At 39.5% G+C, this 26,217-nt stretch overlaps 1 protein-coding gene across 1 annotated transcript in view; it reads right to left on the reverse strand.

Annotated features, from left to right (window-relative positions):
• igf2r (insulin-like growth factor 2 receptor) overlaps window positions 1–26,217 on the reverse strand; it is a 47,083-nt gene that overhangs the window by 16,210 nt on the left and 4,656 nt on the right. Inside the window, exons 3-33 of the mRNA XM_074684725.1 lie at window positions 20,355–20,473; window positions 17,367–17,465; window positions 16,844–16,976; window positions 16,632–16,743; window positions 14,689–14,794; window positions 14,275–14,434; window positions 13,375–13,564; window positions 11,216–11,319; window positions 10,954–11,118; window positions 10,719–10,862; window positions 10,421–10,576; window positions 10,185–10,322; window positions 8,375–8,525; window positions 7,984–8,152; window positions 7,726–7,841; window positions 7,475–7,628; window positions 7,171–7,347; window positions 6,971–7,066; window positions 6,233–6,334; window positions 5,863–6,025; window positions 4,670–4,846; window positions 4,428–4,574; window positions 3,574–3,752; window positions 3,307–3,394; window positions 2,963–3,172; window positions 2,752–2,882; window positions 1,379–1,482; window positions 1,062–1,195; window positions 742–938; window positions 465–591; window positions 195–326 (exon numbers count right to left, since the gene is read on the reverse strand). Coding sequence (XP_074540826.1) covers window positions 195–326; window positions 465–591; window positions 742–938; window positions 1,062–1,195; window positions 1,379–1,482; window positions 2,752–2,882; window positions 2,963–3,172; window positions 3,307–3,394; window positions 3,574–3,752; window positions 4,428–4,574; window positions 4,670–4,846; window positions 5,863–6,025; window positions 6,233–6,334; window positions 6,971–7,066; window positions 7,171–7,347; window positions 7,475–7,628; window positions 7,726–7,841; window positions 7,984–8,152; window positions 8,375–8,525; window positions 10,185–10,322; window positions 10,421–10,576; window positions 10,719–10,862; window positions 10,954–11,118; window positions 11,216–11,319; window positions 13,375–13,564; window positions 14,275–14,434; window positions 14,689–14,794; window positions 16,632–16,743; window positions 16,844–16,976; window positions 17,367–17,465; window positions 20,355–20,473 — 4,380 coding nt within the window. The remainder of the gene's footprint in view (window positions 1–194; window positions 327–464; window positions 592–741; window positions 939–1,061; window positions 1,196–1,378; window positions 1,483–2,751; window positions 2,883–2,962; window positions 3,173–3,306; window positions 3,395–3,573; window positions 3,753–4,427; window positions 4,575–4,669; window positions 4,847–5,862; window positions 6,026–6,232; window positions 6,335–6,970; window positions 7,067–7,170; window positions 7,348–7,474; window positions 7,629–7,725; window positions 7,842–7,983; window positions 8,153–8,374; window positions 8,526–10,184; window positions 10,323–10,420; window positions 10,577–10,718; window positions 10,863–10,953; window positions 11,119–11,215; window positions 11,320–13,374; window positions 13,565–14,274; window positions 14,435–14,688; window positions 14,795–16,631; window positions 16,744–16,843; window positions 16,977–17,366; window positions 17,466–20,354; window positions 20,474–26,217) is intronic.

The raw sequence follows: 26,217 nt of genomic DNA on the forward strand, positions 1-26,217 counted from the left end.
ACCAACAAAACAACAGACAACCCACACAGCAGCTTTCATAACCTCTGGCTGCACAACACCGGCCAATGGCTGCGCCTGTGATGGGGCCCTTTTGGCTTCAAAACTGTACAATAGTAAATGGCGAAGCCACGCTGCCCACTCTATATACAGTCAATGGTTGTGGCTGGTTAAAATACCTGGGTAAATGAACGTACCAGTTTCAGGGCTGCATCCAATATTAGTAATGTTTCCACAGATGTTCATGCGAAACATTTTCTGGTGTTCCTGATGATCGAACACGGTGTAACCTCCTTCTATCGTCAAAGGGTTCAGGTCAAACAAATGACCTGCAGAAGAGAGGGGATAGCAAAGAGACTGTTCAACAAAAAGACACATTTCCAGCTGCAGTGGACACCAAAATGATAAAAGCACATCAGCAACAGAGATTAAAAGCGTACATAAAATATGCAGAGAGGAGCGCTAACCTGTGGCAGGGTTGGTGACTCTACAGTCATCATGCTCGACGGCGTTCAGAGGGCAGGCGGCGGCGGTTAACCAGAGGAAGGAGTATACACAGTCCTCAATGGCAGAGATCAGAGTGGGCCTGGAGTCCTGGGTGACAGGAAAAAATACAGTAATTAAAACTCATACTTTGTACACTCTTAGCCTTTAATCTGCATCCCTAGTAACGTTTCATTTTTATGTACAATGTAACAAAAGCTTTCCAGTTAGAGCATGAGGAAGAGGAAGCGTGTCCCTCACCACTTTGTCTTTGTCGCACTTGAAGCGGATGATGGTGGTTCTGTTGCGGCGTCCGTCAGGACAGGCCTGGCCGCTGCTGTACTGCAGCTTTAAGATGTTTCTGTCTGACGTTGGACCAGACACCACCTGGCCCAGACTCACGTAATCATCCCCAACCTTCATACAGGACGCCGCACTGGATGGACACTTCCATGAGCCTGATAACGAAGCAAACAGGAGGTCAGGTTGAGATTTGTAATGTCATTTATCAACTTAACTACACAAAGTTTGATGAATGCTTGACTGGGTGAAGAGTGGAGGTGATGGAGCGTTGCACTGACCTCCCTGCTGAACCAGTGATCTGCAGACGTTGATGTAATACTGTTTCCCAGTGTCTGCAGTGGAGGGCTCCACAATCCAGTTCCTGGAGTCCATTGCCAGAGGTGAAAGGTCATATGAGTGGCCCTGACCGTCACTGGAGCGAAAAATAAAACAGAATATGAGAATCACGTGTGACATGCTTTGTTTGATTTGTTTAACTATTGTATATGCCCAAAGGGGAAGAGTGAAAAGAAATGAGACTCAACACAAAAACTGTTTAAAAGTGAGGAAGAGGACCAGAAAGTGAGGAACAGAAGTGGTGGTAAAGGGTTTTTACTTGTAAGTGCAGCTGGAGGTTTTGACCGGGACACAGGCCAGAGCGGTGGGCCAGCTGAACATGTAGGTGCAATCTGGGGTCTCCTTCAAAAACTCTGGTACTCCCTGAACAAGTAAAAAAACACAACACATGATTAGAAACTTTGCTTAACTTTCTTTCACCAGTTCAGAAAAACAGAAATGTGAGCAGCACACTTGGCTTTAGCTTCATGCTTGTGAGATGAGTGATTGTTGCCCCCTGCTGGATAAATTAACACACATCCTGCAAACAGTAGAAGACACCTGAGAGTGGTAAAGATGTGTTCAAAAGTTTCTTTATAAATTTCACAACATTTAAGGGACGTCGTAGGGCGTTTTTAATAAGATGTGGCAATCCCACCCGTGGCAAATCATCATCATTACGTTACATCATTACCGTTACGTCATGATGATGATTGGCCAAAGGTGCGATTGCCACCTCTTATTTAAGACCTCCTGCCCTTTGATTAAACTGTTTGCCTGATCAAGGTCTGAGACCAAAACGTTGTAAATAAATGATTTTCTTGCAAGTTAGACAGTGTGCGGGAGTCCACCTTCTTGTTCAAATCGACTTTTTTCTCCGACGCACCTGTCTCCTAAATTAGATGTGCAAAGAACTCTCCTGTTTTAACACTTTTTTTTCTAAAAAAAAAAAAAAAAGTTTTCTGAGATTACAGTCAGAATTCCAGCTTTAATTTAAGAAGTCTGACTTGAATCACACAATTCTGAGAAAAAAGTCAAAATCCTGGTATTTAAGTAACAATTCTGACTTAAATCTTAAAGCTATGACTTTAATATCACTATTGTGAAAAAAGACGGAATACTGAATTTAACTTTAAAACTTTAAATTCAGAATTTTGAGAAATCAAATTTTAAAATGAAAGACTCTTAAATCTTGACTTTTTTCCTCAGAAAACTGACTTTAATCTCAGAACTCTGACTTAAATTCAGCATTCTGAGAATGAAGTCAAAATATTGAGATCAAGGACAGAATTTTGACTTTTTCTCAGAGTTCTGACTTTTTTTTCAGAATCCTCAGACTGACCTTATCTCACAATTTTGAGGAAAAGAGTAAGAGTTCTGAGATTTAAGTTGGAATTCTGACTTTTTTTTCCTCAGAATTCTGACTTTAATCCCAGAACTCTGAGAAAAAAGTCAAAATACTGAGATTAAAGACAGTATCTTGTCTTTTTCTAAGAATTCTGACTTCAAACTTGTAACTGACTTTTTTTCAGAAAAAAAAATGTGGAAGTATTTTTCTTTTTTCTATTGCCCCAATCCTCTACCTTATAGCCGTGACTTGAAAATTTAAAAAAAAAAACGTATGAAAACTTCTCTACTTTGAGTAAAACTCACCGGATGTCTGTCCGTTTGGCAGGTGAAGTAGATCTCTGTGGTTCTTTTGTAGATTTTATGACAGGTCTCTCCATCAGTGTAATTCAGCATGAGCTGGCCATCCACATAGCTCAGAACCTGGTTTGCCATTCCTGCTCACACAATCAAACAAATTAATTCAAGAATGATGCAGAAAAAGTGCAGTTTTGTTTTTTAGGGGACAGTTTCCTACCTGCAATCTTGTGGTTTTCTCCGTCCACCTGGCAAGAGGAGACGGTCTCGATGCCGGTGTCTTTGTGGGTGCAGATGCCCCTCTGCAGCCCCTCACAGACGGACAGGTGGTAGATGTACTTGTCATTCCTGACCTGATAATCTCGACCCTTCAGAGAGTTCAGGTTAAACTCAAAGCCACTCCTGGGGTCACGAACCTTACAGTCAACACCTGAAAGGATCGAAGAGACGCATATCTTCACAATCCATTTTTATTACATTTTGACACTTTAACCTGCAAAATTATTGCATGGATGCACTTTAAAATGCCAGTATCATTAATCTGGTATTAAACTGCGTCTCGACCTTTGGACTTCTTGATGGGGCAGGCCTCTAAAGTCCTCCAAATGAAGACATATTCACAGCCATCTTTACGGTCAAACATGGGGGAGCCCTACAAACAGAAAGAAAAAACTGAGCAACAACGAAAGCAGATTGGTATGAAGGCGACTTTTATGTGTGTGCGAGAGCTGATTATCATCACGTGTTTTGTGACTGTCCAAAAGTAAACACTTTCTTGCATAAGATTATTTCAGATCAAGACACAGACACAGAAGACGCTCTGATACTCACATTGTTGTCATCGCACTGGAAGATGATGCGTGTGGAGTAGTGTGATGTGGGACCGCACTGATCTCCGTTCTGATACACGATGCTGATGGAGCCATCCTCCGCAGCCTGTGGACTGGACTGGACGTAGCCGAGGTTTATGCTCTTTCCATCAATCTCACCACAAGCACCCAGAGGTCCCACTGGGAACACAAGAGGAGCATCAACAATTTAGTTTAAAGTCTGTTTTATTTCAATGAGTCTGGTTCCTATATACCAGGCATTTGGCAAGACAAGCATGTTTCTCTGAAAGCTAGGGAGGTTAGTTTGATAAAAACAGGAAAGAATTGAGGGGCTGTTCAGGTTGATTCGGCCAAGTCCAGAGCAGAGGTAATGTTTACCGGTTATTCTCCGTCTTTGGCAGAATTTTTTTAACAATGATGGAAAAATCTGAAGGTTTTCCATCATTTTGACGGGTTAGGAGACTGGTGAGTGATCCAGTCCATCACTTTCTTTGTCACACACAAGCATCTATTAATCACCATCACCACTGCAGTGGACCCCCTGTCCAGTTGGTGGCGATTGTGCATAATTAATTAGGTATTATGTTGACATGTTGTTGTCATGGGCTGTTGCTGACAGTGTTTAAGATCTATGGAGTTAATGCATTGGGGCGTATCTGTGACCATGAATCCAGGGCGGCCTTTCTCGTACATCGAGACCGTATGCTCCAGGATTTACCCCTAGTAAGGCAGCTGGTCTAATCCTGGGTGAGGTCTATAGTTTGTACAATAATATACACTCAGTGTTCTTTACGTCTTGACCAGTTTTTAACTGTGTGTTTGAGTGGGTGAATAGTGACAGAGACAAACACAGACCTGGACAGTTGGGCACAGGAGGAAGAGGTTTGCAGACGTTGATGTAAAAGCTGCGAGACTTCACTGCACCCGTCTCGATGGCAATCCAAGGGCTGTCGTCTGCATCCCGCATCAAGCGACTCAGGTCGTACTCATTACCATGGGAGTCTTCAGAAGCAGAAAAGTTCAGTTAGACTTAACCCAACACTCATGTAAAAATCAAAGCTGTGTGTGTTTGTTGTGTGTGTTTGTAGTGTGTATACCAATGATCTGGCAGTCGACAGGAGCAGGGATGCAGGCCAACGCGGTGGAGAACTCAAAGAGGACGTTATGAACCACGTGCTGAGGTAAAGTGCTCAACTCCTCCTGCACCATTCTCAGAGAGCCGGGGTGAGCAGATGAGTTGCAGACAAAGTTGATGGTGAAGGTGTCCCGGGTGGCTGATGGCAAAAAGAAGCAGAGTAATGGATGAAAATGTGTTAAAAGTGACCTGACTTCATACGTTTTTATATGGTTTGAAATTTTTTTGTAGATTAACACTAAACATTGTCTGATGGCAGTAGAATACGTCAATCATTAATTTTATATTTTATTCAACAAAAAAGGCACAAATGTAGAGGAAGAAGTGGCTGTTTTTAGTAGAGCTGTGTAAAACGCTCTATTTTTCAGCATCGCGTCATTTGACGTAACAAAAGGGACTCACATTCCTTTACTCCGCTTTGAGCCAATGTGAAAAACAGGTTCTCATGAGTGAGATCGGACATTTTGAGTCGCGTGTATTGTCTTTCCTTCAAAGTATTGTTTAATTTGACCATTCATGAAGATGATTAAAATGTGTTTGGATGGAGTGATGCAGAATTACTAGCTTAACAGGACATTAAGTCCACTTTTTTGGACTGGGTGAGTTAGCTTTCGTGCTCAGATTGGTTTCCTGCAGCTGACAAGGCGGGACTTAGTTTCTCGAAAGGAAGATTGATACGATGGGGTCTAGTTTATAAAGTCTATGAATGGAGTTCAGGATGGGATACTGGAGCCAGGTCTGGGTGAGACTGACGCCGCTGCTGTCCCGTCAAACAACTGACCGATTGACTCCATCCATCAGGACCATCCAGAGTTTCACGGCACTGACCGATTTTTAACGCAGAAGGACAAATCACATACTAAAGCTTCCAGGAGACCCTGTAGTTTAATAATTTAGGAATTTCTTTCAGGATATTATTCACAAGTTATTTACCAATAAATTTCTTAACATTTGTCGTTAACCTGCAATATGCCCTATACGTAAAAAAATCCCTTTATTATCAGTCCAATTAAAAATACAAACAAAAATCAATGTGTCCTGGCGTTGTTGACAAAAACTGACATTTTATTGTTTGTTTCATTTTGAATGAATCATTCCTGTGGAAAAAATCCCAAATGACTGTAAATAGTAAACTGCTGGCAACATCTTACTCACCGGTAGGAGTGTCAAGAGGTCCTTTATATGTGAGTTTGAGCAGGCCGTCAGTGGAGTACTGAAGCGTCTTCTCCACTCCCACCGGACTGACCGGGTGTCCCTCATCCAGCTCACAGCCGGCCATGCCCTGTCCACATTCTGCGACGTCTGAGCAGATATTCACCTTTCAGGAGGGGAGGAGAGACGACAGTTACTCTATTTAATTTCTTTTACTATTTTTTTCTTCATTCGGCAGTTAAGGGTCTTAAGATTATGATTAAGAGAACATAAAAAGAGGAAAAGTATATATGAAGAAGCTTTTATGTGTTCAAATCACTACACATATGGAAAAATGCTCCATGACTTATATTTTGATGATCAAATCTCTCACCAGGAAGTCTTTCCCGTTTGCTCTAGTCCTGTATCCAGTCTTAGACGCCAAAAGCTGAAGGTTGAACTCAAACCCAGTGTTAGGATCCACCACAGAACAGCTCTGAAGAAACATACACATCAACTTTCAATTTTTTGTCCAAGTATCTCGTTACACTCATCATATAAACCACCAGGCCTCACAGGTGTGCATATAAACAGGGTCTCTGCAGGTTTAACAGGTCAAACTTAAGACTTTTTAAGACTTTTTTAAGACTAAGATGAATAAAATTTAAGACCCATTTCCCGTCCATACGGGCAAAAGAAGTACAAAAAACATGAAGAAAAATTGAAGGCACGGTATTCCTTGCAAAATATTCAAATTTTTTCACAGCTCTTTTACAGCAGAATACAAAACGGTTGACCACACGAAAAACTTTTTTAAGGATCTTAACCCCTTTGTTTTTTTGGTAAACTTTATTGTTTTTAAAATGAGCTATATTAATAAAGTGGATTGGATTAGATAAAACCACCATAACCCACTATGTTGTGAAGTAGATCAGCAAAGAAATGAGACCACATCGAGTCTAAGTCAAACATTTTAAGACCTTTCAGAATCATATTATAGACTTTTTTTATTAGATTTTAAGAGAATTTTAGACTTTTTAAGGCCTTAAATTCAAATTATTGTATTTTAGACATTTCAAGACTTTTTAAGACCCGGCAGATATCCTGATAAAGCTGATCTTGTTGTACTCACATTGTTCTTTGTTGTTTTGATGGCACAAGCCGCTCTGGTCTTCCAAATAAAATTGGCGGTACAGTTCTGGTACATCAGGAATCGAGGACCCATTGACTGCACAGGCATGGATACAGAGTCATTTCTCAAATACATAAAAAACAGTCAATGTAACCCATTTACACCACATTGTACAGATCACTCTGTAGAGTCAGACTCACCAGAGCCCCTCTGGAGCATTCGAGGTGGATGCGTGTCGTGTAGGTGAGCTCCTTGCCGTCTGACGTGCAGCTAGAGCCGTCTGAGAACTCCAGCAGCAGCCGATCCCGGCCCTCGATGATCGGTCCTCGTTTGGAGATCCCCATGTTACTGACTGATACCACCTCTGTAGGCGAGCTCTGAGGACAGAGGGCAGAAAGACGTTATTTATGTGTTTGATGAGAGGATAAAAGCTCAGAGTGACATAAACAAAAGTGCTTCTGTGCACTCTTCAGTTTTACACACTGTCCTCTGAACCGTACAGACCTGCCCTGATGTGTACTTTGTCTGGCAGACAGAGGCGTGGCGGTCACAGCCCGGCACAGCGTTGATTGGTCGACAAATGTTGATGTAGTACTTCTTCAAGTTTTGGGTGTCAGTCATGTCCATGACCTGCCAGTTTGAGGTGGCGCGTGACAAGCTGGAGAAAAACAAAGAAGAGGGTTGGACTGAATCTCGTTTTTGCTGCCAATTTTTTTTGTCCAATAAACAAAACATACAATGCATCTTTATCTCACCTGGACAAGTCATACTGATCAAGAGTTTGTGGATCTGTCACCAAACACTCATGAGGCCTCTCATGACATGCGTAGGACGTATACCAGCGGAAGTTGTAGGTGTAGTTGTCCTCGACCTGGAGTCAAAAAAAAAAAAAAACACTTAAAATTTGAATCCAAAAGCTTGAATCAGCTGGTGCATGTGAGGGCGGGTAAACAAATACACAGCAGGAGGAGCAGTTCAAACAATGGAGAGGAAGAGGAAGGGAGAGGTTTTACCTGGAATTCTGGTTTTCCAGCTCCAGCTTCTGGGTCACAGAGGAAGGAGATGAGCGTGGATCTCAAAGTGTGTTCTCTGTTGTTGTACTGCGAGCCGTTACTGTAGGTCAGCTTGATCAGGCCGTCGTAGTAGGACAGATGGGAGTTTGCTTCTCCGAGACTCCAGGAGCTAAAGCGACACAGGGAAGAAGACTTGTGTCAACATTTCCTTCAGGTCATCCAGAAGTTTTTTGTGAAGTGTTAAGATAACATTCATTATGATAGGGGCTGTTTAAATACAGATTAAAAGTCTAATAACAGCAGCTAAATATTGACCTGACCTCTATAATAATATGCCAAAGAGTAAATGCTGAGCTGTGCCTAAAAGCAGAAACATCCGTCAATTGTTCACCTCTTCTCCACCTGGCACGCTCCAGCCTTCGCAGGGCAGCCGGCAGCTGTGACTGGACCACAGACGTTGATGTAGTAGTCGTAGCTGCCGCTGGTCAGGTTGTAGTAACCGCCGTTGGCTTTGGTGAGAGGAGACAAGTCGAAGGAAAACTCTGTGGAGAGAAGAGGACAGTTAGAGAGAAGGGAGCAGATCACAGAGCAGCAGCTAGATGGCAGCACAGAGAGCTTTTTAATGATTTACACAAGATGTCAACAAGTCTCACATGACTGAGAGGTGTGATCGGTGTGTTTATCAGCTTTTTTTCAACTGTCGAAAGACTGAAAAACAAATCCAGACCTGCTGCACATGACTGTACCTCGATGATTATCTGTTTTTCTTTTCATGACACAAACTTTCATCACTACTTTTTTTCTACCAGTGTAGAAGTGTAGAAAGTTTGTGCTTTCACTGTTATTATAAAAAATCAATCTTAGAATTCTTTACATTTGTTTTTTTTTATTCTTTTTTCTTTACACACATTCAAATCACTTTTGCTGTTGATTTTGAATTGTAGTGGTAAATGCTGACAAATATAAAACTGCTACTATCTCTATCATCCTCGTTACATTTGTCTGAAAAATCTTTTCATATTTGCTGTCCTGTTTTTTTTATTTCAACCACCTTTACAACCTTCTGCCTTTTTCTAACTGAGTTTATGTTTTAGCTTTTATTTCAGTCCTAATTGTCTAATTTAATGTTGCATGGTTCTTGTATTGTCTGGGTTTCTGTGACATTTGCTCTGGCTACGGTCTGCTTTTGTTTCCCTATGCTTTGTTGTCTGCATTTTCCTTTGTTATCAAAGCACTTTGTGAAATTGTGTTTTTAAAGGTATTGGTATTATTATTATATTATTTTTATTATTATTATTATTGTTTGAATAAGATGATATCTTAGCTCTCCTATGTGAAAATGAAAAATCTGATTTAAAATCAATCTTGAGTATGTCTAACAAAAAAAAGAGAAAAAATATAAGCCTGTATACTTGCACACCCTTTAAAATTGATTTAAAAAAATTGAAAACATTTTTATCACAGCAGAATAATGGCACTACAACAATACTCACTAAGTATGTTTACATGCAGCTTAAGAAATCAAACAATGAGCTCATAGTCAGACTATAAATATGCATTTAAACAGTTTACACAGACTGGGAACGGACTGAGTATAGCTCAATCAATACACGATTGGTTTAGGACTGCGGTTGGACTTAGCAGGACTCAGTTTTTTCAAATTCATGTGCTTCATTTCATTCTTTGTTTATAAGCTGGGTTGAAAAAAAACTGAGATGTCAGATCTCCTAAATAATCTTAAAAACTGACTCACATGTGGTTTTCATTTTCAGGAAAAAATGGTTTTAGATACAGTCTGTAGTCATTACCATCATTATTCAACTTCTCACCTAGTCTGGTGTAAAAAAAAGTGAACAGAAAAAAACACAAAAATCAGGAATATTGAACAATTGCAATTTAAATCAAATTGGCACCCCAAAAATTGTAAAAGAATCGAATCGGGAGACAATCACATCGTCTCAGCTCTAGGTCTTGGCCCACCCTCAGCTACCAAGCACGAGCAAATCCCAGAGGAGGAAGTAGCTGGCCATGATAAACAGGACTGCTGTGCTCGTAACAAAAACACTAACTAAGCTTCCTAAGAGAGAATCATAAGGAGCTACAGCTGCATCCATGTTGGCCATCGTCAATAGAATGTTGCTTCCTCTTTGGGTGCGTGCAAACATACTGACTGAGAGGGTTTGTGCATTCATTTTTCTCACCAGCCTGAGAGTCTTCCACCTTGCAGTTGTCTCCTTGCGTCTTAGAAAGGACGCAGGCAGCAGCAGTGTGCCACTCCATCTCGTACACACACCCGTCGTCTGAAACACTGCGGAGGATAGGAGCGCTCTCCAAATCTCCTGCAAGACAGCAAGGCAGACAAAGTGTGTGAATTAATTGCCTGTAAACAAATCAAACAAATATCAGATGAGTAAAAAATTGAATCGGTTTCACTCACCTGTTTTACACTTGAGAGTCAGGATAGTTTGTATCCTTGTCTTTTTATTGTTGCAGAAGTCTCCTTCAGTGTACACCAGCCTGATGTCGTTTCCTAACGTGGTCTTCTGAGGAGATGAGAGGAAGCTGCCCAGGCTGATGCGGTTGTTGTTCTTATCTGTTTATGTTTGAGGTTATATGAGAATATGTCATTCATAGCAAGAAGGTTAAATGTGTTCTTAACTGATTTTAACCATATAACTGGTGAATAAATGTCAAAAATGTGGTCTCAAGGAACTCAAACTTGCAGAAGCTCTTACCCATGGCACAGATGGAGGCATTGACCGGGCAGCCGACGGCATCTCCCGTCTGCAGCACTTTGTGACAAACATTCAGGAAGTAGCGCGAGTCCGGCTGTGGAGACTTAGCATCCACTGCCTCCCAGTTCCCATTGACCTCTGACCCTAAACCAACAGACATGGACAAAAAGAAAGAAGACTGCTGATGAGCATAATATCCTACAAACATAATAAAAACAAACTCAAATATACTCACCAGGGAATTTAGTGAGGGGGGAGAGATCGTAATGTTTGTGTTCATCTCTGACTCGACACAGCAGATCCTCCTTCTCCTTGACGCAGGCGAATGCAGTGTCCCAGTCGAAGTAGTAGGTGCAGTCGGTCTCCCCGGCAAAAACTGGAGCCCCTCGCCCACCGTGAGCTGCAGGAAACAAGGCGGAGGATGAATTAATGGTTATGATTCAGATAAATCTGTGACTGAATTGTCGTTTTTGAGAGTCTTGTAACTTTTATCTCACATGCAGTCTCGTTGCACTCAAAGTTGATGATGGTCATCCTCTGGAAGCCACTGGAGCACCTCGTGCCGTCTGGATAGATCAGGGTCAGGTCACCATCGGAATAACTGAAGAGGCGTAAAAGGCAAACACATGAGCACAGAGGGAAGCAGAGCCAGAAGGAGAAAGAGTTAAGCACAAGTGTAGAGATCTGGATAGCTTCATCACGACGTATTAATGTTCTTTTTCCATCCTCTCATTTGTTTGCAGACTCAATCACAAGGGCTGGCACACAATTACAAATAATTACATCCCATCATATAATCAGTAAACAGAAAGCTCTGGGTGAGATAAGAGAGTCAGCTACAAGACATTTGAACCATTTGAAAGTGGGACGACACTGCAGTCTCTTTTAGTTTTTTCATCTTTTTTTGTCGTTTTTTTGCATTTAGAGTGGGTCATTACTTTGTATGGTTCATTTTTCGGTCGTGGACACCAAACTGGTTTTGTCTTCAGTGATATTTTTACTATTTTTGCTCCTGTGTTTGTCTGGAGATCCTACATGTAACCATGGCTGCATTGTTTACATGTGAAATCAGCTGTTAGCAGCCTGTAGCATGTCAATGCTAACTGGTGCAAGGCCTGATGTTTCCCCACAAGGGGAGGAGAAGGAGGTGAGAACGATGTGCTGGTTCCTGATGATATCGACCTGCCCTTCCATCCATCGTTATTGGGAACGTAAGATCTATCTCCAATAGGATGGACGAGCTAGCTGTGCTAACCCAGCAACAGAAGGAATACCAGAAGGCAGAGTAGCATCATGCTACTCACAGACGTGGCTAACGAAGCTAACGCCAGACACCAACACCACATTGGAGAAGCTTCACCTGCTGTGAGCAGACAGGATCCAGGAGACAGAGACTGAACAGACTGCTGAAGAAGCTCAGTCCTGGACCCTGTGGAGGTGGAGGCTGGCTGACTGGACAATGATGGACAAGCTGTCAGCATCCATTTTCTTATAGACCTTTTTATACTTTCTATACACTTTCCTACTTTTGTTTTCTTCATTGCTGCTGTGACTCCTGAATTTCCCTTCTGGGATAAATGAAGTATTTTCTATTCTTTTTCACTAGTCAGGATCAAATATAACTTTCCTCTAGCCTCTTACAGACTGCAATCACTGTAAAACAATGAAGAAGAGTTCTGCCATCATTACGCCTTTGTACTTACATATTACACCCACAAACCACGAAATAATGGTGTCCCAGCGTGCAATTGCACATTGCAGCAAAGAGTTAGGGAAGTGCGACGTGAACACATGCTTGGACTGCCCCACACACACACACACACACACACACACACACACACACACACACACACACACACACACACACACACACACACACACACAAACACACACACACACTCACACACACAGGAATAGTGCTGTTAAGCTCTGCTAGCTCTGATGATACACACCGCTACAGTCTTCCCCGCTAGAAGAAATAAAATAAAACTTACCAAGTGTTTTTGTTTTATTTCCAATAAAAATGCCTTTTTAGACTACATATAAGCCACATTTTCTCGACCAGTCCAGAGAAAAAGTCTTATTTCAAGTTACTCAAAGACAGAAATGAGGTCTGAATTGCTTGTAATGAGTAAAAAATCTGCCAGTGGGGTGAGAAAAATGCACTTGTATTAAGACATTATTCTAGTCTTGACAAGCACATTTCTCTTCCCCCACTAGCATTTTTAATTTGTTCCAGCAATTCAAACCTCATTTTTGTCTTTAAATAACTTAAAATTAGACATTTTTCTAGACTAGTCAAGTAAATGTGGCTCATATTTCACCAAAAAAGACATTTTTCACTGAAATCACACAAAACATTTAGTAAGATTTCATTTTTTTGCAGTGCCCTCATTCCTCCTTCTCTGTTACCGCACCATTAATCCACCATTTAGCGCCTTATGTGCAATTTGATATAGAAACTACTCTAATTTAGAATATTCAACTTCTACTGACATTCATATCAAACACCACCTGTTTAGCCACGTTTCTCTGCTTAATTTATCTTCTTTGGGTCAGCATTGACTGATTTGGGTTTTTTTTGAGTCTGAACACGCCATCTTTTTATTTCCTCTAACTAAAACATCAATTTGTCTCCACGCTCGCATGTTATTACCGTAGCGTCTGGTTCTTGTATTTTCCGGTCACTTTGTTCACGCTCCCAGTCGTCTTCACCTGGCAGGATGATATGTACTGCTCGTCTCCACACTCGCGAGTGGGGACCTCTCCACACACGTTCAGGTAGTAGATGTAGCTCTCATCCCCGTTTTCTGGCCCAGTGTGCGCATAGTACGGTGTATCTGAAGCTGATCACACAACATCAAAAGGTTAAAACAGACAAATAACTCTTCACCATGTCGGCTGGCATCTTTCAGATTTATGCAATATTCTCATAGCCAGACAGTTGTCAAATAAAAAAAGTAATATAAATATTAGAGATATTTTTGGGTAATTTTTAGCTGGGTTAGAAGGTTTGAAATATGGAACTAGTCCTTTAAAAGAGCTGGATCATGACAAAGAAGTAAATGTTATGTGTTATGTTTTCTGATACCACCTCTGCTACAAATTCTTTCCCATCATCACTTTTGTATTTTTGAAACAGGAAATAAATAAAAACTTAAAATCAAAACCACTTTTTTTCAGACTTTACTCTCTGACCTACATTAGATTGCACAACGAGTGGAAAATATTTTTCTATTTCTATTTATGAGTTGACAAAAACCAGGTCGTTTTGAAAGATTTACTCACAGGGCTACTTCCTCTATCAGGGATAAAAAAGGAGGTTTATGACCCAATGACTCTTGCAGGGTAGATGTGTGATGGTGGATATTTCGAGAAAAAGCATCTCTTGAGCACAAGTTTTGTCATTTCACGCCCACAGAGGAAATTGCCACCCTGTTTGAAAGTCTCTTTGCTGCAGTTTTGGTCGTGACTTCTCTATAAGAATTAATTTCTCAACAGGAAATGTTCTCGTAAATAAAAGGTTAAACAGAATTCAAGAACAGATCAGACTCACAGCTCAAAGTTAGGGGTGTGAGGTCTATGGACAGGTCGTGCTGATCACTGGTCAGTTTGCAGGTGTGGCTCTCCAGGTAGTCCCTGTGACACGCGTATTCTGTCACCCATTCCACCTCGTACCGACAGTTTGACTCTGCTGTCATCTTTGGAGTGCTTCCCTGAGATGCCAAAACAGACAATAAGTAAAGCTGTAATATGCTATTTGATTTAAACTCTTAAATCTGTTAAAAAAATACAACAAATACAGGTTTACAAGTATTAAACAGCTACTAAAAGGACATTCAAAATCATCATCTTGGAATCTATCTTGTCCAAACCTGTATTATCTTGTTTCCTGGAGTGATTGTTACCGTATTTTCTCTAATCCTCTGCAGTTTACACAAACAGACCCAGATGTAGGAGTGAAACTTACTGAGTGTCTGCTCGATGGACAGATTAACGTGATGGTGACAGCCGGATCGTGTTCATTGCAGACGTCTGGGCGAGGAGAACCAGCGAGATCATACTGTAGCCTCAGCCTGAAGAGTGAAGAAGAAACAATTACACTTCTGAGAGGAAAGACTGAAAAAAATTGTATCCATCCTTTCAAGATGCTACGAGGAGGATCTGTTTTAATTGGACTGCAGCGCCACCTTGTGGCCCGGAGTCTCCACACACTGCCGTAAAATACTTTTAGCGAGGTGTTTGTTTGTTTTGGAATTAAATTGAGATTGGATCAAAACAAATGTTCTTTGTTCAAGACAACTTTTTACTGGATACAACGTGCTGACGTACGCAAGCAAACGTAGCAGCTGGCTATATGTAGTGCTATCGGCAGCCTGGTGCACCACTGTATCTGTAGGTCGATGTAACAACAAGTAAAAACTGTCAGTTTGTAAGTAGCTTAGTAGCTGTCTATATTAAGCGCAGCTGGCAGTCTGGTAGGGATGGGAATTGAAAACCGGTTCGTGTTGAGAATCGAAAAGAAATGTTTCAATCCATCGATATCGTTAGCTTCACATTGACTAGTCTGCTGCAGCTATCTTAGCTTAGCGGTTAGATAACATTTCCCAAAGAAAAGTCTGATTCAGGATTTTCCGCTTGAAGTTTTACTGAAGAACTAACTTCATAAAGAAATGTACATCACTCTCTCTCAGGGGATTCATAATCAGTCCATTCGAAATGGTATAATTCACCTTATTTACCAAAATAACTAAACAGTGCAAGCTTGATGCTAACACATATGATAAACTGCATTGATATGCTAGCAGTTAGCAAACATCAGTATAACTTCAGCTTCAGAACAGAATTGCAACTGTCATCACAGAAACATATCACATCAACTCTTTGTAAAAAATACTGAGAATTTCAGATGTCAAAAGCTAACAGGCTAATGAAAGGCTCATGGCTGACTTCATAACTACGGAAAGCTTCCAAACAACTTAAACCATTGCTATAACCACTTTGAGACACTAGATGGCCCACTTGAATTATTAATATAGTACAACACAGTTCATCAACGTCACATTGTGTGCAATTTTTACCTGTTTCTGTATAATTATGCCCAGAAATATCCAGACTCAGACTTAGTAACATTTTATTCACTTACATTATAAACTCGATTAAATGTTGTTGACACAGAAAACTTGTAAAGCTACTTTTTGTACAAAAAAAATTCACAACAGGAATTGATAAGAGAATCTATACAGAATAAGATCGACAAGCAGAATCGATAAGGGCATCGGTATTGACAAAATCTTATCAATTCCCATCCTTACAGTCTGGTGCTCTAAGACATGTCTGTAATGTGTAACGTCAGTGAATCCTGGTCATGTCCTGCCAGTCATCTACCAATCAGAGTTAACGTAACCTCACTCTTCATTTTATTGATAGACTCTCAAGTTTGAACAGACCACTGCAGAATAACTGCTGACTGTGGGTTGGAATGGACATTAGCACAAACAGTTAAGCCCCCTGTGTTAGCCTATAGCTGGTGCTCTATCTCTCTGTTGTTTATCTTTCTTCTGCTCTTCTGTCCTTTTTCTGTCCTTTTTCTGTCTGACAGTTAGGCTCCCGTGTCTCTTTTCTCACTACTAAACTTCATCAGCCGGCGTGGTGTTGTCCAGAGACCTAGACTTGCTCGACACGATCAGGAAGCTAAGAAGTAGCATTTTGAAACAACTTGTGACCTGTAATATTGGCAATGATAATCTCATTTTAGAGTGTGGATTACAATCAGACAGACATTTTCGAGTGTGTCTTAGCAGCTGAATAAACTTCTGAAACAGTTTAACTGGATTTCAGAAAGGCGAGTCAGTGAATAGCAACAGAGACATCGAGTTAAGAAGTGAATTTTGAACCCTGTTTAGCAGATACCTGTCATTAGACAACAGCTCCAGTCCTTTGGTGGGAGAGCCCATGTTGTAAGAGCCATGACTGGTGACCAGACAGGCTGCAGAGCCTTCTGGACAGAACTTGTCTGGTTTGTCTGACAAGGAATGAAGAAGAGAGGAGGACAAAACAAAACTTAAAGATCCCGGTTGATAGATGTCCAAGTCTACAGCTTTAACAACATTTTCTGCACTCACTGAGACTTCTGCAGATGTTGATGTAGAAGTCGACGCTGTCATCACCATCGTCCACCAGGTAGCCGTCATTTAGTTTGATCAGAGGGTTGAGGTCATGTTTCTTACCGTCTGAGTCAAATACGTAGCAGGGCACCTGAGCAGAGAAGAGGCAGCTTAGACTGAAGTAGACTGAGTATTATTTAAAGGAAAACAGATGGTTAGGCACACATTTTTCATACAGACTTAATTTACACCGCTTATTTTCCTTTATTAGTGTTGCAAGGCCTTGATTTAGAATAACCAAAGCTTTAAGAGCGTGTTTTATTAATTTCACACACTCTTTCATTTGCTCCATACCGAGCTCACCCCAACAGTTTCACTGTGACAATATCTGACGTCTTCTTCAGGAGGAAACTTTGAACATCCAGACCAGTAGGAGGATTTCCTCTTTAACACTTCTCTGTTTCTTATGTAACACACCTCAGCATCAGTTACCGTCCTTCCTGACCCTTCTTGTCAGTTAGGTGGTCAGACCACCACCTACCTCTTTGTGTGGCTTGAATTTGTTTTTCTTGCAGGCAGTGTAGGTCTTCCATTCAAAGTAATGCACACACTGAGACACAGCCACAAACTCTGGGGTCCCCTGCAGGGAACAAAAACAGGAAGATGAGTAAGTTTTATGTTAATTAGAGTGACCCTGTGAACTGGAGGCTTTCAGATAAAACTGTCAGTGGATATCCAGTTTACAATGGCTGTTGTACATATATAAATGTGTCAAAATATACTTTAAAGATGTTTGAGAGGGATGCTTCCCACTTCAAACCAAAAAAACAAGTTGATTTCTGTTGTTTTCATGCTTTAGATGGCAGTTTTCATGCTTTTTAAAGATCGTGATCACTCGCAATATGGTCTCAGTTCCTCCCAAGATAAATAAAAAAAGAGAAACATCACGATGCTGCTTCTGGAGAGGTTGAAGGTTCAATGCCTGCTCAAGTGCTTCTCCAAACTACTTGTTTAAACATTCAAGAGAGTAGACAAAACAAGAAACTTCTTTTGTTTGACTTCTACCTTAGGACCTTTTTTATACTGAGTAACAAATGGAAAAGATGTGTAGTCAAAAAAACAGAAGTGTCAACTCATAAGCTGCAAAGTTTTTTTAAAGGTAACTTTTGAAATCAGCTTATCTGAAATTTGCTTTATGACTCCTGTTTTTCATCATGAGACAAATTTTTGTTCCATAAAAGTCACTTTCATTTCTCCACTTCACACTTCATAATCTGAAAACAAAGCACTTATCGTCTACGAAACTGCTCTTTGCTGCTTGACAGGAAATGACACGTGTGGATACAAAGCCATCACTCAGCCACAGCTGAAACCTCAGACACACTCACAGACACACACACATCTGACTGAAGTAAGCAACAAATTTGTACCTATGACTGTCATTGCCGTTCTATGTTTCCATTTGCTGACATTTAAAGCAGCTGAGTGCATGCAGCTGCTTCTTATAACCAAACCCCTCCTCTATGATTTAAGCTTTGTCACACATTCACAACAAAAAACAGGGCTAACTTTAATTTGAAAATATTCAAATAAAAAATTAAATAATGAAAGTGACTTGGGTGAGTTTCATTTTTCCATCAAATTCTCTGTCATAACATGATGCATGTATGACCAAACAAAATATCAAAGCATTTTTTCAGCATAAAACTACAGATGATACACATGCAAAAGTTGCCGCTACAGCTTAATTTCGGTTTTGAAACACGTTTTCCAATAAGCCAATGATAAAACTAGAAAAACACTCAGAGAGCGCAGACCTCCACCAAGCATATTGTGACTTTCACCAACACTTTAGTCTTACTTCAATGTTATACTCTCTTTCAGCAGACTGTCTGCTACAATTTGGCGTTAGTTGCAGGTTTGTACAATAATATGTTACCTGCCCCAGTACATATTTCATATTCCGGGTCTTAGTATCCAGAATATTGCCAGGATCTGGATCGTTCTTTCACATCTGTCAGAAATTATGGTGACCTTGTCTTGTATTGTTTAGCAAAGCAATCCGACCATTTATGGTAGAGTTATATACACATATGGTGAAAATGGCCCTATCTCACAATGATAAAGAATCCTTTAAAAAAATCCTAGATCCAGACGGTGATCCAGATAACCTTCAAAATTTAATCACTTCTTCCTTATCCTATTTTGAAAATTTCTTGAAAATTTCATCCAAATCTGTTTGTTAGTTTTTGAGTTATGTTGTTCACAGACAAACAAACAAACAGACTCTCCAAAAAAAAAACCTTCTAGGCAGAGGTAAAGGTTGTAGACTGAGCAAGCATCTTCAGCAAACTAATAAATTCAGATGCTCCTGAAGTTGGTTTCCACAGCCTTAAGGCAGATTAAAAAATTAAAGATAAGACTAAAAAGCGCACATCTTTCCAGCATGACTGGAACATGCTGTCTTTGACCTAAAGCATACTGTACTAAGCTGTGCTGTCTACCCTCACAACAAAGCAGCACTGTTGTTGAATGGATCCAGTGTGGATGTGGCTCACTTCTGCATTGTGCTTTTAATCCAAAGATGAGGTATGTGCACATGCAGTGGGTTAAATAATAAAATGTCCTTATCGTCAGTAGATTCTTGAATAACTAGCTGGTTTTAAACATAATTCAAATGTTTTTTCCTGGAGTGAAAAAAATCACACCGGTGTCTTGGTTTTACAAGTGACCCTCTTAAGTGACTGCTCTGAGATGAAGGTTTGTGGTTGAGTGGTGATAACAGCTGTTGAAACCAGAAAAAGTCCCTTTTTATTTTAAAGTCAAAGTTTACTTATCAGATATGCCTTTGATAAATAACTAAACGAAGCAGCTGTGCGGACTTTATCTATTTCAACAGTTCTCAACACATTAGCTGAAATTCCCCAGTTAACAGGGTAACACCAGTTTGCTATCTGTGTGTGTGTGTGTGTTCATATACAAACCTACTTTTTATTTTTCAATGAGTCCTTTGTGTTATTTTCCAAAAACTGCTTGTGCTTTCATTTGAATATCTCAGTCTCGCTGCCGTTTGTTTGGTGATTTGCAAATTTTGCAGTCATGCTTCATGAGAGGATGTGACATAATGCATGCTTCAAACAGTGACACAATTCATCAGTATTTAAAACAGCTCTGAATTTCAGTATTGCATAACTGTTTGAAACAGTTACTAAAAAGAAAACTCATGGATGACTTTCACAGTTAAATATATTTTGTTTCTGTCTTTTAATATCTTAAAAAAACATAAGTTTTTGGCCCTGATGCAGCTGAGAGAAACACATCAGGTTTTTCTTTTTTTCTATTTTCCTAGTTAAATTGAATCTCATTTAATGGCTCAAAGAGGTAAGCAGGGCTTCTATGGCTCAAGGTTTCTTTCTCATCCTCCTGATCTGCAATCTCTGTCCTTCAGGCCACCACTTAGAAAAACATATCAACTTACAGATCGTTATTTCCCGAAAGGGGAAAAAAAAAAACTTGACTTAAATCTTACCATGGTTTTCCCACATTGAAAGCTGATGCTGGTCTGGATGTTGTTGCTGCTTCCAGGACATTTTACTGTGTTGTTGAAATCCAACACTAAATCTGAGAGCCTCTGCAGGGACAGCTCACCTGTAAAATAAAAAAAGGGCAAATTACTGACACTGCCATGTTTCCACACCTGTATACCAATAATGTTTAATAGGATGGCAGTAGGAATGGGTACCTTTCACATTTGAAACAATACGGTACTGATTTCCAGTACCTGACAATTGGTATCAATACTCAATGGTACCAAGTTTTGGTACTTTTAGGAGTTTATGTGGTAAAAAATATCAATTTGGTTAATAATAAAATGTAAATTCTTTTCAATTTCACTTATTCATTTTTCAATATATAACCTTGCAATGCTGTGTTCATGTCCAGCATGGAAAATAGACTACTCTTCCACTCCCTCAATGTCATAAGGATGCATTTAGTTACCTAAACATGGTACCTTTCGATTTTCCGTGAATCGGTACCCAGATCAGTCGGTACCTATAAAAGTACCTAATTTGGTACCCATCCCTAGCTGGCAGTATGGAGACTTATTCATGATTATTAGTATTGTTATTTCATTTTTCTATAAACATTCTTTTTTTTAATTTTATTTTATTCTATTTTTTGTTAAATCATTTTCTGTATATTTAATTTCGTAACTTTCTCTTTATTCTATTTTACACACTTTACAGCTTCTGTTCACGTTATTCCCTTGTTAACTGCTACACACCAAGTCAAATTCCTTGTATGTGCAAATGTACTTGGCAATAAAACTTTATTCTGATACCGAAAAAAGGTAATATTGATATAAAGAAGAATATTTTGAAAGAAGAACTCTGAAAAAACGTGTTGCTAACAAGGGATCCTTCGAGATAAGTTTCTTCAGTGTTTATAAACCTGGCACAAAAAGTAAGGAAATGTGCGATTGGTACATTATTTTGGTGTTGTAACAATGTAGTCTTGGCAATAAATCTTATACCATTGGAAAGCCTGTTTATTTCCCTTTTAAATGGAGCCACATTCGTAAGGAACATGCAACAAAAAACCAAGACATACTGGTAATCTATCAATGTTATAAACAGGAGCCTTAGCAGTGTGAAGAGCCACACACAGCCATACACACACATTAACAACAAACAAGCTATTATTATTATTATTATTAACTACTATTAAGACTTGCTAGACCTGATCTTGAATGTTTGCACAGTTTTATTGACTTTAAGCTACCCAGCATATTTCAGTAACAAAAAATAGGACAGTACACACATGTATCCTGAAAGTCCACAGACACAAAAACACTGGCTCTCATTTGCAGACTACCCAGACAGAGAGAGAGACAGACTAGCCGGGTAATGTCTCAGTAAGCCAACCTCCTTTGACCTACTGCTCTGTAAACTCACAAACGCACAAGATAAACCTCTGCCCTGCTGTAATATCAGGGGTGACCCTGACCCTGCTGTCAGTACAGAGTACGTTTATCATCAGAATAAAAACAGACGGCAGTGGGAAACGTTCTGCATGTGAAACCTTCGACTAGACATGACTAAAAGGAAATACTGCAAGAGTGAGCGATGTCTGTGAATGTGTTACTCAGTTTTATAGCTAAGAAAGGGTAGCATTTGCTTGTGTATGTGGAGGATTAACAAAACAGGTAAATGATTAGTCTGTTTTCTTTATTTCTGGTGTTTGAACAGTGAGAAAAGTAAGGCAAACAGCTGAAAAGAAACTTGAAATAATAACTAAGTATTGTCTCCTTGGTTAAAAAAATAAAATGAGATAAAACTGTGCTTTTGTTTTAAACAAAATTGTTTTTTAAGAGTATAAAGAGAAGCTTGTGTATGCGCTGTGAAGTGTGTTGGTATGAGCCTGCCCCCTGCTCCCTCTGATTATAGCCAGCCTGTTATCACAAAAGGGACCATAAAGGAATGTAAGAATGTAACACTGTGACCCACTAACACTGTTAACACAGTTACTGAGGGACAAACCGTCTGAATCATCGGACCGTGAGGGTGAAACTCATGTCCCAGCCTGCAGCAGCACTGCTTCAACTTTACCTCCTTTAAATGTGAAATACCAAGGTTTCAGATCTTTGTTTTGGTTAGAAAAAGTTTACATTCACTCCAAGCTTGGTCTACGCTTCTGTGACAACGACACTCTATGTGGGTGACCTTTTCGTGGACACCACGTTTCTGAGTTGGGTGATTCCAAAGTGCTCTGCAATACCACTCCAAAACACATGAGGGCAGTGTCATCTGTGTGAATGCTAGGTCACCTGTTCCCAATACTGCTATGTTTGCTATTTCAAGCACATTTTGATTTTTATCAAACAGCAATTATTGCAATACAAACAGCAAACAGAGAAAAAACGTTGGAACTGGTGGAATTTTGTACGACTTTTCTGTTTTGTTTTTTTTCTCCGGTAAATTCCTAGTTGGGGTGGGAGAGAAAACGTTTTTTTTTGACAATATCAAAATCATGATTCTTGGTCAAAACATTTTTTTTTTTCAATTTAAATTTTTCATTTCAGTCTTTGTTTATAAAATGGATTAGAAAAAAGTTACCACTTTTCTCCAGCAGAGGGTGAAATGGTTAACTCTGACTCACGTGATGTGCATTTTATGGGCAAATATGGCTCCTGATATAGTCTGTAGACATTACCATCATCATTTAACTTTTTCACATGGTTTGGTGGTAAAAAGTAAACAGAAAATCGCAAAAAACGTAAATATCAAAGAATCAAAATTAAGGTTGAATTGCCCCCCCCCCCCCCCCCCCCTAAAAAAAACACAATAGGATGGAATTGCAAGAATTAGGAATGGGTACCTTACACATTTGAAACAATACGGTACCAATGCTCGGCACCTGGCAATTGGTATTGGTACTCCATATACCAATTTTTGGTACTTTTTTTGTGTGTATGTGGCAAAAAATATCAATTTGGTTAATAATAAAATATATATTTTTTCCAATTTAACATATTTATTCTTTAATATATAACCTTGCAATGTTGTATTCATGTCCATCATGGGAAATTTCCTACTCTTTCACTCCCTCACAGTCACAAGGATGCATTTAGGTACTTAAACATGGTACCTTGAGATTTTACGTGAATCAGTACCAGTACTTTTGACAGAATTCAGTCAGTACTAGGGCTGCACAATTATTGCAATCGCAATCGCAATGTCAGCACATGCAATTCAGATTTTTAACCCAGCAAGTCTGTAGACTCATCATGACACAACTTCTTTTATTAAATCGCAAGCACAATCGCAATCGCAATATTGTCCACCTAATTGCAAATTGCACCTTTTCCCCAAATCCTGCAGCACCAGTCGGTACCTAAAAAGTACCTAGTTCAGTACCCATCACTAGCGAGAGTAGCATATCGTCCCAGCTCTAATTCCTGGCAACCTCAGCTACTGGTATTTTACCCTAAATGTAATATTCTTTCAGGGGAAAAAGTATTTATGATTAGAAATAAATACAAGTTGCTAGTTAGACAAAACAATCTGAAATTCTTTTGTAACTGTTACTCTAGAATTGCTAGTAAAACTCAATGGCAATACATATTAGGTGGTAATGACTGCCCTTGTTGTAATACCTAGTTAAAAAAAAAAACTCTGGGAACCACATGACGGTCATTTGAAAAAAAAAAAAATTAATAGTCACTTTTCAGTTCTATGTTGAAGTGAGACTTTGTGACACCACAGAATTTGATTTGAGGAAGCAAAAGGAGACATAACTGTCCAAAAAGATTGATGGATCATGTGTCGGCCGATTAAAAGTGCAGTAACACAGAGAAAGAGAAGGAGAGAAGGAGAGGAGGAACAGAGAGAGGGAGGGAGAGCATGACTGTCTATTTGTGAGCATTTATGCCTGATGATGTGTTCCCGTGTCATGTGATAAGTCAGCTACAATGATTAAACTCCAGCTCATCTGACCACACTGCTCCCTCTTCAAGTGGCCATTTCTTCACGCTCTGTGTGTATCTCAAGCTTCCCTTCAAAAACCTTTAAAACATAACAGTAAATTCTTGATTAAATAAACTGGAGACATTCCCTAGATGACAACAACATGAGTCTGCAGTCTCCAGTCCTCAGAAACCCGAGCACAGCGAGTCTCTGCTGCCAGAGAGGCACCAAATACCAAGTTGTCAGTAGGAAGGTCAGAACCTGAGGCTGCAGGACGGCCTGTTGTTGTCGGGCTCTGAAATAACTCTGTCTGGCAGCATGTCGTCTTTGAAAGGTCAAAATCAAAGACAGTGATGTAAGTGAAATTGAGTAACAGTCACACATTGTTTGACATTGTTTAGATTTAAGCGGCTTTTTTTTAACACTTATAGTTTTATTATTTGGTAAGCAAAGTAAAAATTTCACTGAAGGGGCCTGTTGATAATGAAAGGAGATGGATAATGTGATGTAGCGTGGAAAAGTGTGAAGCAGGCCTAAATGAGAATAAATCTGATCAATGTGAGGACAATAAGAAACAAGACTTCTTCTTTCACAGGAGCAGTTTCAGATCTAAAGCAGATCTGGAAAACATCAGATGAATTTTCTACAGAGACCGTGTCTGATCAAATCAATTCAACTCAAAGTCCAGAGAAGGATGAAGCTTGTCTTCTGAGGACTTTTCCTTGTGTCACATTCAGACAGAAAAAAGCTTTAATTCACGATATATTGAGTGAAAAAAGCCCTGACAGTTTACTCAGACCCCAGACTTTCAACCTAGATAGTTGATATCTTATCAATTCGCAACAAAGTTTTGGTTAGACCATAAAAAAAACACCAAAAAAAAAAAACTACATCAGGCAAGGGCTATTTAACGGCAACAATGACATGTATTGATGTTTTTCTGAGAGTGATAGTATCTTATTGAAATCACCTCCACAGGGAAAAGGTTCTTAAAGCAGCCACAGATATTTGAGCTGTTCATCAACAGAAAATTTAATCTGCAGCCCAGTTAGCAATAGCTGACAAAAGATGTTTGTCAGAGGTGTGAAAAATATCAATACAGGAATATATTTTTGATACAATATTTATATTTCAACTCCTAATATCCATATTTTTGTGAAAACAAAAACAAAAGTTCATTTTTAGTGGAGTTGGATGTAGCTACTCAGCTTTATGTTGCCCATAAACTGTATAACAAATATAATCTTAAAGTGTATTCAAAATATTTTATTCCTAAACCTGATAATATGGGGTTTGATGCCTTAAACATCAATGGTGTCTCTCTAATTTTGGGCCAGTTGGCTTAAAGTTATTTTAATCTTAACTTTTGATAGTGTAGAAGACTGATTAAATCCTATTCATACTAGCTTTTTTAAGCAATATCAGATTTTTTATGAGGAACATTGGTTACACCTAGACATGCCGATTTCCTTACTTTTTGGGAATCAGGTATCTGTGATCGGCCCATCCTTACATATGAAACTGATCTTATATACCTCTGGAAAGGTCTGACAGCCAGCCATTGTTGCTTTTTGCTCTGAAACCTAAAACTCAGGACACTTTATTGGTTGCTTAAGTTAAAACATAAAGATTTTATTGTTTCACAGGTGTTGATCAACAGTTTTCAATAAAATAAGATTGGAAAATTGAGGGTATATGCTGTCAGTTATAAAATATCAAAAATAAAAATTGGTATCGGCAGGTCAGGCTTTTTAAAGATCGCTGATCGGCCAGAAGATTGTGATCGGTGCACCCCTAGTTACACCAGTTGACATTTACCAGTTTCACCAACTGACCACGACTTTCAACCAAATATTTTTTGCAACATTAGTTCAATGTCATAGTAGTTTAAGAGATAAATTTGTCGCATTTTGTTTTCAAGTTAAA

The sequence above is a fragment of the Halichoeres trimaculatus genome, unplaced genomic scaffold, assembly GCF_033239565.1.
Source record: "Halichoeres trimaculatus isolate MK-OKI-2021-1 unplaced genomic scaffold, fHalTri1.1 fHalTri1_scaffold_13, whole genome shotgun sequence".
Lineage (NCBI taxonomy): Eukaryota > Metazoa > Chordata > Actinopteri > Labriformes > Labridae > Halichoeres > Halichoeres trimaculatus.